This window comes from Haplochromis burtoni, unplaced genomic scaffold (assembly GCF_018398535.1).
Source record: "Haplochromis burtoni strain Fernald_Lab_line unplaced genomic scaffold, NCSU_Asbu1 Contig_146, whole genome shotgun sequence".
Taxonomy (NCBI): Eukaryota; Metazoa; Chordata; class Actinopteri; order Cichliformes; family Cichlidae; genus Haplochromis; species Haplochromis burtoni.
Genome location: NW_024582507.1, coordinates 393,155 through 403,704, shown reverse-complemented (window position 1 = coordinate 403,704; position 10,550 = coordinate 393,155). Strand labels below are relative to the sequence as shown.

Below are 10,550 nucleotides of genomic sequence, written 5' to 3'. Positions count from 1 at the left end.
ATACTTTTGTTGTTAAAATATTACTCCAACCAAGTAAGGTTTTTATATTTTTAGTAGTGTGTCACACAAACAGCAAATATTGTCAAAAAAGTATGAAATCTTTGGGGGTGCTTTGATTCATTTTGAACACCCCCAGAATGGTGAAGTGCCCCCAAAATGGTCTAAAAGCGCCCCTGGCCTCTGCTTTTTTGATATATCTCTTCAGCACAGTGGCCAGAGCCGTGAGCTTTTGTTTGGCAGTTTCTAGACTCTCATACAGACATCTGGTTCTACCTCTTTTTCGTCTTTTTTCGAGCTGTCTCTCATGATGCCCTTTTGCACCCCACTTAACCGACTAACATCATTCCAGGCTTCCAGCCTTCTTCTCCAAGGGAGGCAACAGATGTTGAATTGGCTTCGCTGCTGGATATGTATTATATACATATAAATCCAGCAGAGGAATCAATTGAACATCTGTTGGGTAGGAAATGTTAGAGTAATACAAAGGAAAAGCACAGGGCTTCTCGGTGTGAAGATGAGTGGGTTGCAAGTTTGAATTTCTATCAAGAATTTCCTCCACTGTGCTCGCCACACCCTTACCCTAAGTGAGTTCATTCACCTGCACACACAACATTCATACTGACGGAGTTCTACATTTTTTATTACAACGTTTTAAATGTCACAATTTGGACAAAAACATACATTTCTATAGCAAGACTTTCCTCAGTATCAATTTTAATGTGAACTGTATTGTACCAGCAGGAAAACATGTGGTTGTGGAGAAACTGACTCATCAGTAGAGGGAGCTCTGACTCTGACAGGTGAAATCAGGGCATGACTTGGATTTTTTACGTTTTTTTCTTGGCATTAAAAAAAGGTATTCCACAGTTGGATTAATAGAAAAAAACCCATATGGTCACACAAAACCCCAGCAAAGACATCGAGCCTGCCCTGAAACCATTTCTTGGTAATTGCAACTATTAAACTTGAATTAGGGATAATGGTATTTATGAGGTTTTGGCAAGATATTATTAAAAGCAGATTCAGAATAACTTTGGTGGAAAGTAATTTAATGCTATATCTACAACTTCATTTTTATTAATTACACTTCTGATCCTTGTACTTACCAGTGAGCGTTGTTGATAAGCATGTCCATCTGTTTATAACCACAGTGTATCCCCCTTCTAATGGCTGCCTCCAACAGGATGACTCTGTGTCCCGAAGCCAGACTTGTAAACATTTAAAAAGGTCTTGAGCAATAGTTCTGAAACTTTTTGAAGTTTTTATTTGGAAATTCAATTCTTCTTTTTTCTTTCACTAAATTGGTCTTCTACCTGATCATTTTCATAATAAACTTTTTTTTCTTTTGTTAAGCCACTTAACCTTGACCAGTGAATCATTCAAACATAAAAAGATACCTAACTTCACAGGTGCAGGGACGAACCAGTGTTGTGCCTTTACATAACAGAGAGCTTAGAGACAAACCCTTTTTAAATTGCATCTGTAGGTACTGTTTCATAATAGCCTGTCATAAAAACACATCATTTGTTCCCATTTCTTTAGTTCATTCCATAAAAATAATGACATAAAATAATATTGTTAGCCAAAAACTTAAAAGCATTTCTCAGCATGGTGTATCGTACAAAGAAAACAAAAACCATAAATTGAGATGTGGAAGGAAAGCCTAAACAGGAGAAGGAGAAAAAATTAGTGGCAACTGGACTTATGGGGTAAATTTTGAATTCAAATCATCGTCAGTGGTGTTGGAGAGCTTGTCAAAATTAATGGAATTATGAATGCAGAAAAGCACAGTCAGAATTTGATCCACCATACAAAACCATCTGGGGAAGTATATCTGATTGGCAACAGCTTTATTTTTCAGTATGACAATGATCCCAAACACACTGAAAGTTCAGTAAAAGCATGCCTGGATAGAAAAAACAGATAGTGACAGTCCCCAGAGCCTTGACCTCAATATTACTAAAGCAGTGTGCGATCATCTTGACTGAGAATGGAACAAATGGCAGCCAACATCAAAAGAAAAGTTTTGAATCTTATTCAGGAATCCTGGGGAAATATTCCTGAAGGCTTCCTAGGAAATTACAAGAAATCTTGAGAGCTCAGACTGTGTTTAAGAATAAAGGTAGTCATACCAAATATTGACTGTCAAGCGTGTTAGAATTGTTCATTCTTTGTTTTTGCTTTAAATGTTGTAGAGTATTTCTATCTATTCTTGCACCTATTCCCCATTTGCACAATCCTGCATACGTAAGTCCTTGGCCACCTGCTTAACAGCTTCAAGGTTATTTCTTGAAACAGCTATGTTGATGATTCACAGCTGTACTTTCCCGTTAAGCCACAACCACAAGAGCCTCTACGATTCTACTCAGCTAGTACAATTCAATATAAAATTCTTTGCTTCAAATGATGGTGTACTTTTGATCAAGATCTCCAAAGTCATCCAGCGTTGCTCTTTTCATCTAACAAAGAAAATCAAACACATCTCTCTTAGTCTGCCATCGATTAGTCCAGAAAGCAGCAGCAGGGATTTAAATAAAGGTGTTTAACTAGTTTAACCTACTTTATTAGTGTGTTTAATTCCAATGCCTGTATGCACAAGATTAAAAAAGCGACTGAGTCTCGCGCAGATTACTTTAATAAACAAAAACCTTGACTATGGCAAGAATAATCACTGTTGATGCTGTGCTTTTAAGTTTGGGTGATATTAAATTACAAATAAACTAGAAATAAATCAGTTTAAAGCAGGTGTTTTTTGTTTCCTTTTGTACAGTCCAGCTGAATATATGACACTTTAATGGTGTGCCTGCTGACAAAACTGCATACAGTCAGCTGTTAGGACACATTTGCCGACAGAGATGTTTCTCAGTACGTCTAAAGCTAAGGAAATTGTTTCCTCTCAATGTTCTTTGTTGCCATCAGAATCCAATTACCTTAAAGTGAAAAACATATTGGTCGTTTTGGCCGACCCCATCATCAACTTTAACCTGAAATACATTTGGGAGCCACAGCAGAACAATAATGAGAACTTCATTCATCCACCTTTAGCATTTGACACCAGATCAGCTTTATTTAAAGGACAGTGAAGAGTTTATTGTAATTCTGTTTACACACAATAAAACAGTTAAACACTTCAAACTGCTGGTACAATTTGTTGAAATACTATTTTTTCTTGCCACCCTTTGGAGCTTTTTCTAATCCTTGAATGTATTTCCGAGGAATTTGATAATGATCTGAAAGGAGAATAATAGACAAAATGACTTTATTTGTGCAGATGAAGGAATTATGATAAAATACTGAATTCCCTAAAGGTCCATACCCAGCAGCAATTTGCCAACTTGTTGAATCTGGTTTCCTTGGATCTGGACCAAGACTCTGTCCTTGGCTCCGGGGACAGGCTGCAAGACAGAGCTGGCCTGAACTCTATGCTGCAAAACACTGGCGACAACTGCAGGATCCAACCCGTACACTTCCAGGTTCTTCATCAAAGTCACCTACAGGTTGCATATATAAAACAACTAATTAAAATATTTAATCATTCATGTTAACTAGTGAGGTCATTACTATATACAATCTGTATAAATGGAGGGCACTGACAAGTTTATTTTTCAAAACGTAAGATGCACCTATATCATTCATTACTAGATTAAAAAAACAAAAACATATACATGATGTGTCTCCAATGACAGCAATCTTGGCTGGGGTGTGGGGATACCACTTTTTTAAAGAATGAAATATCTATTAGCTGGATTGACTGGAAGTTTTGCACAAAGATTTATAGCTCCCATTTTGCTCATTGTTAGGAAAAGAAGGATTACAAAGTTTAGAAAAATTAAGAGACACCTATGGTTTGGAAAACCAAGATTTCTTTTCAGATATCTCCAAGTCAGGTCCTATTTCAATAGTAATATAAAAACTACAGAAGAACATAGTGAAGGCCTAGTCCCCGTTATAAAAGAAGCTTATAAAGGTCAGATTAAAAATAAATTGATTGCTAAACTCTATCGGAACCTACAATCACTTAAGGATCCAATTATATTAAAATTAAATGGGAGACGGAGGCTAAAATCAACATATCAGAGGACAGTTGGTTAAATATATGTAGAACACAGATGGAAACTACTAGTTCGGGTTATTGGAGGGAATTCACATGTAAAATTTTAGATTTAGGTTTATTAGGTTTTTTATAACACCCAAAATAAAATACAAACAAAAAGGTCAACTGACAGATGGACAATGCTGGAGAAACTGTGGGGAAAACATGGCAGATCATTTTCATATATTTTGGAAATGCCCAATAATCCAACCATACTGGAGTGAAGTGGTCGAATCAATTTACTTGGTGACTGGTCTCAAATTAAATTTGGATTTCTGTACTGTGTATTTGGGCGATATCCCATCAGCAGCCTCCTTAAGGGACAAAGCGCTTACCAGGAGGTGGCTGGAGAAAGAGCCCCCAACAAAGAAAGATTGGATAGGAATAATGGAGGACATATATAGAATGGAAAAACTTACTTTTTTAACCTCAAAATGGACCAATTTCATAAAAACTGGAGGAAGTGGGAGAGATTTGTTGAAGGTGGTAATGTGGGAAGTAGTAATATACCTGTATATTCACACCTAGCCACACTCTGTAAAAGTTAGACAGAGGCGGTTGCAGTTAGGCTCCCAACAGTCTGCAAAAGAAGTCATGAAGCAAACAAAAGAGGCTCCCTTGTCAAGAGCATCCCAGCCCAAAGGTGTTTCTTCACAAACAGTTAATTCCATTATTTTATCATGTATCTACCAGTCTGCAACAGTTAGACTCGATGATTACACATAGATGATTTAACTACATTAGGGGCCAACTGTAGTTCCATACTTTCCACATTTTTTAATTACAAACAAACAAACAGTTAATTCCATTATCTTATCCTATCATGTCAGAGGCCATGTCCAACAGAGTCTCCAAAGACTTTCCACCTTTCTTCCTTACATCCTGCTCTTTTATCTCTACATCTCATAGGTCAACTGAAAGTAGCCCCGCCTATATAAAAACACCCTAATCAGACACCCTGCATTCTTCCACACTACTTCACAACGGGCCCTTGAGAGCATAACACTTCGTTCATCAGCGCGGTCAGCAAACCTAACAGCGTTCTTTTTAACATGGCCAACATATATGGTAAGTAAAACAAGACTATTAATGGATTCTTAAATGTATACCCCAGTATATCATAAAATATTCAAACTGTTTTCTTTTTCTAAACAAAAGCCTGATTTTTAGGAGATCGGCACAACGGGGCACCACACATGTCACTTACAGAAGGTCTGTGTTTCTTCTTTTTTAAAAACAGTCATCAGTTCACACAAAACAGTCTGTGCCTCATTGTTTTAGAAGCAATCTTACCTGTTTCTCACATAGTAACATTTAAATGTATATTTCTCTTTGTTTCTACAGGATCACAAAGCTATATTGGGCAAACTACACCTCTAAAAAACACAAGGTAAAAACGGTGTTACACATGTTTTAAATATATGCGTGTTTGTTTAAACCTTGTATTAACTGGGCTTATCCCCTGGGCACAGGGTCAATAAGTTGTCCAGAAAAACCTACAGAAGCGGGTGCAATAAGACCAAGCCATACGCTAGGTATGTATACAAGTCTCTATACATGACACTCAATTTAAAGGAAGAAAGGTTTTAAATATTTACAAATGTTCTAATACACCAGGCCTGAGACAGAGTACGCAGCGTGTCAAGAACCGGGACCATCCAGAATAACGCAGAACAATGTGTGAGTATAGGCAAAAATAAATCAAAAGAGCCAAACACATCCTGTTTTTGAAATGATACACCATGTATATATATTTGTTTCTAACACCCTTCTATCTCCACAGTGATCACACAACCCCTTACCACTATGAACCCCATGAAGACCCCTTGATGTTTTTGGAATATTTACGCGATATCGAACTCCCAGAACAACAACAACCAGAAAACCCACAACCTTTTGGCAACAACAGTGACTCGGAAGCAATCTTCATCACAGGACCACACATACCAGCGAGTGAGTGTCTGCCTAGTGATTTCAGCGATGTTTTTGAGTACAGTCTATCAGATTTTAATATAAATGACATACCCACCATGCCAGAACGTCTCAGAAACAACAACAGTGATTCAGACATTGGTTTTGAAGAATGTTGCATAACAGACTCGCAAATATCACAGGCATATGACGCATACTTAAATGCAGCAGCAAACACCTCTACTTTTGAACAGAGCCATTATGCTTCAAAAAATGATATATTATCTTTGATAGATGCTAAACTCAGTCAACATCAACAAACAGTACAGAGGGATGTTCAAGAAATAGCAGCTAAACTCATGCAAGAAATAGCAGCTAAACTTAACGAACATAAACAAGCAGTACAAGTGAACTTGCAAGAAATAGCGGCTATAGTCAACCAACATCAAGAAGCAGTACCGGGGAACTTGCAAGAAATACCGGGAGTTTTAACTAGTATCCACCAGACAATAAACAATACCTCGGGTGTATTACATCTCATAAATACCACCATTCTAAATAGGTGACTTAAAATCCACACCATGGATCCACCCCGTAAATTATTCAAACACAATGATGGTACCTCCAATCGAGCTAAATGGTTTGACTTTGACGCTTTTAACCATGCGGCTGCACAATTAGTAAGCAATTGTCAAGTCTTGCATGCAACACTTAATAGTCTCGCTGCAGCATGTAGCGGTGTGTCTAATGAGCCCGCCTGTCCAACTCATTCTGAACCCGTTGCTGATGATGCTGTTGATCAACCAGCCGAAACACATTCGGATTTGCCTGTAGCCACTGGTGTTACTGTTGCAGGGACTGTTGTTACTCAAGCTGCCGCTGATTGCCTTATTACCGGGGCTTCTGTCACGCCTGATAGGGTCTGTGCACCTAGCGCACATGCTCATCTGGCTGCTGACACTACTGCAGATACTGAGGCTGCTGTTGTTGAGACATCACCACACAGCCCCTCAAACAATGGAAATACCTTAAGTGTTATCCATTCACAAACAGGTGCTGCAGCTGTCGGACCCCTTGTTCAGTCTGGGTCTGGCAGTCACAGTCAGCTTAGCATCAGAGAGATACCTAATTTCAACGCCCGAGAACTGCGCGAGCACCTTGATTTTAGGGACATAAGTCTCGATGATCCAGAACAAGTGCCAGAAAGAGTTAGAAGTTGCTTAGCTAATGTGATAGATAGAGCAGTGGCTGGATCTCAGCAGGGTTGTGTTCTAAATGTGGTCCTACGTGGTCCCTCACTGGCTTCTGATGTTCAAGCTGTTTTAAATCCTGATAATCAGTCTGATCCTGACCTGTTTCTCGAACAACTAGTACAAGTTATGCAAAGTAACGATGAATCTATCGGTGATGATGAATTAGAGTTTATTGTCACGGTTGCACAAAACAGTAGCGGTGGGGCTCGCTTAAAACTGGCAAACATTCCTTATGATGAGATTCTCTGAAAGAAGGGTAAACATTTGTACACACCAAACAACATGCACAACAATTTGTGCTTTTCACTGTGCATAGCCCATTCATTAAACCCAACATCCCCTGAGCATGAAAAACATGCTACTGCTAAACAGTTACATGCTCAAGTAGGTCTATGCGACACACAGACAGTATCATTCTTTGATGTCTGCAAATTTGAGAAGCACCTAAACATTAAGATAGTAATCTATTATCAGGTAAACGTCAGCTTAGTTTCTTCACACATGATGAGCCAAATCCAAACACTGTAATGCTGTACCTACACAATGAACACTATCACCTGATTGAAAAGCCAGCAGCTTTTCTCGGGGCATCCTATGTGTGTAATTTTTGTTACAATACATATGAATCACTGCTCTATCACAGCTGTAAACATAGATGCAACATATGTTTCACACTCTGTCACCACCACAGTGGTCCCACAGTGAAATGCAGTGACTGTAACCGCGTCTGCAAATCACAACACTGTTACCAACAACACAAATTACCAGAAATAAAACACAACATGGTCCCGTGTGACAATATGAAGCATTGCATGAGTTGCGGTGTCACATATAAAGAATCAAAAAAATCACCACACAGATGTGTCCAGCCTAAATGCGAGCACTGCCGCGAGCCTAAATTAGCAGGGGACTCTGAGCATCAGTGTTTCATACAGCCTGTTGAACAACAGAAACCTTGTGATAAATATATTTTATATGATTTTGAGACACGGTATCACAACGGCAAACATGAGGCCAACTTTGTGTGTGCGTCTGATCTGAAGGGCAACAAGTTCACATTTAATACATTAAAATGTGTGGAGGCGTTTGTGCAGCATTACAGACGCCTGAGGTTTCGGGGGTACACTTTCATAGCACATAATGCATCTGGCTTTGATAACTACATACTTTTGGAGTACTTTGTCAAGCAATGTATAACACCTACCGTCACAATGAGAGGGAGCCATGTGATTCTGATGCATGACAGGGACTATGACCAGCGGTGGATTGATTCGTTCAGCTTTTTGCCCATGGGTCTTGCCAAAATACCCTCTGCTTTAGGTTTTCAAGACCTGCAGAAGGGTCATTTCCCACACAGATTCAACACTAGGGATAATGAGTATTATGTTGGTCCATACCCAAACCCCTCCTTCTACGGCTATGAGCGCATGTCTGAAAGTGATAAGGTGAGCTTCATGGAATGGTACCAGACCGCCTCACAGAAACCCTTTGATTTTCAGACCGAACTCAAGCGCTACTGTGTTAACGATGTTGACGTCCTGCGTAAAGCATGCAGCATTTATCGTGACACGCTGCTGGATTGTACACAGGTTGATCCATTCATGCACACCACCCTGGCTGCATTCAGTATAGGTGTGTATAAAACACTGTTTCTGCCTAGAGACACGCTCGCTCTCACGTATGATGGTGCATACGTTGAGCAGAATAAGACGTTTTCAAACGTCTCTATTGAATGGCTTCAATATGTGACCCACACAAACAACACAGTGATAAAACACGCTCTCAGAGGAGGCGAGCATAGGGTTGGACCGTATTTTGTGGACGGCTTTGACCCCACAACTAACACGGCTTACGAATTTGCAGGATGTTTTCACCACGGGTGTGTTAAATGCTACCCCGAGAGTGAAGTTAATCCTGTCAGCAAAGCATCCTATGGACTGCTGCACCGTATGTTTTGTGACAAAGTGGATGCACTGAGATCGCAATACCATTTGACCATTGTTGTGATGTGGGAGTGTGAATGGGCTGCCCTGAAGCAGACAGACCCTGCAGTTGTGGCTTTCATGCACACATACAGAAGGCCAGAATGCCTAAATCCCCGAGACGCCCTTTTTGGCGGTCGCACAAATGCTCTAAAACTGTACCACAAGGCTGCGTGTGATGAAAAAATATTTTACTACGACTTCACCAGCCTCTATCCCACAGTGCAATCTAAAAAAGATTATCCTGTAGGACACCCTCAAATCATTTACAGCAACTTTGACAGGCTAGAAAATTATTTCGGCTTTGTTAAATGCACAGTACTGCCACCAAGAGGGCTTTTTCACCCCGTCCTTCCCTACAGGTGCCACAGTAAACTGATGTTTCCACTCTGCAGCATGTGCGCTGAAGACCAGAATCAGCTCACTGCCTGCGGGCACAGTGACAGTGAACGGGTGTTAAAAGGTACATGGGTCTCATTTGAGCTTGAAAAAGCTGTTGAGCAGGTTTTTTCAAGCTCAAATGAGACCCATGTACCTTTCAACACCCGTTCACAGTGACAGTGAACTTTCACTGCTTTAGATGTAGAAATGTTGCTATTACAAGTGTATTCTAAAAATCTTAAACTAAGAGCCCATCAAATTAAGTTTATGGATTATTGTACATTACAGGCAAAACGTATGATTGCATTAAATTGGAAAACATCAGATCCTCTTGATATTGGTGCTTGGATAAATTCTTTGGCACAGTGTATGGCAATGGAAAGGATAACGTACTTTCTCAAAAACAAGTTAACATATTTTGATGAAATTTGGAAGCCATTTAAAAACTTTATAAAAGAAGTAAACATCGGACAACTTCTGCAGGAGTGTGGATGAGGAGAAAATTGTTTAGCATGTGCTAGCTATTTCTATTGTCTACTTTTTTTTTCTCTCCTTTCTTTTTTGTTTCCTTGAATATGCATAAATGCCACATATTGTACAAATGTATACATATTCTATGTGGGTTTTTTTATTTTTTTTATTTTGTTGTAGGTTTGGAAGAGAGCAGGGTGGGAGGTGAGGGCGGGGAAAAAGGGTTCCTATTACAGCAGCATATTATTGGGAAAACAAACTTTTGTATGTTGTTGCAAAAAGCAATAAAATTTATATTTAAAAAAGAAAAGAAAAAGCTGTTGAGCAAGGATACAAGCTTGTTTCTATTGATGAGGTGTGGCATTTCCCCAAAAAGACTGACACATTGTTTAAAGACTATGTGAAAGCCTTTCTAAAACTTAAACAGGAGGCCTCGGGGTATCCAGAACATGTGAAAAC

The 10,550-nt window shown here is 39.3% G+C and overlaps 2 protein-coding genes across 2 annotated transcripts in view; one reads left to right on the top strand and one right to left on the bottom strand.

The window, feature by feature from the left end:
- Window positions 1–3,040: 3,040 nt before the first annotated feature.
- Window positions 3,041–10,550, bottom strand: part of eif2d (eukaryotic translation initiation factor 2D) — a 51,325-nt gene continuing 43,815 nt past the window's right edge. Inside the window, exons 14-15 of the mRNA XM_005931753.2 lie at window positions 3,317–3,491; window positions 3,041–3,230 (exon numbers count right to left, since the gene is read on the bottom strand). Of these exons, the coding sequence (XP_005931815.1) occupies window positions 3,160–3,230; window positions 3,317–3,491 (246 nt within the window). The 3' untranslated portion in view covers window positions 3,041–3,159. The remainder of the gene's footprint in view (window positions 3,231–3,316; window positions 3,492–10,550) is intronic.
- Window positions 5,159–9,735, top strand: LOC102295601. Its single transcript, XM_014336611.2, has 4 exons — window positions 5,159–5,483; window positions 5,566–5,628; window positions 5,711–5,773; window positions 5,877–9,735. Exons 1-4 carry the CDS (start codon window positions 5,290–5,292, stop codon window positions 6,568–6,570), a joined length of 1,014 nt encoding a protein of 337 aa, XP_014192097.1. The 5' UTR covers window positions 5,159–5,289; the 3' UTR covers window positions 6,571–9,735.

Excerpts from the sequence above, each read along its gene's own strand:
- LOC102295601 (XM_014336611.2), top strand. The coding sequence starts at position 5,290 with ATGTCACTTACAGAAGGTCTGTGTTTCTTCTTTTTTAAAAACAGTCAT. Across the intron at positions 5,484-5,565 it reads ACACCTCTAAAAAACACAAG|GGTCAATAAGTTGTCCAGAA; the intron begins GTAAAAACGGTG and ends CCCTGGGCACAG. Across the intron at positions 5,629-5,710 it reads AAGACCAAGCCATACGCTAG|GCCTGAGACAGAGTACGCAG; the intron begins GTATGTATACAA and ends CTAATACACCAG.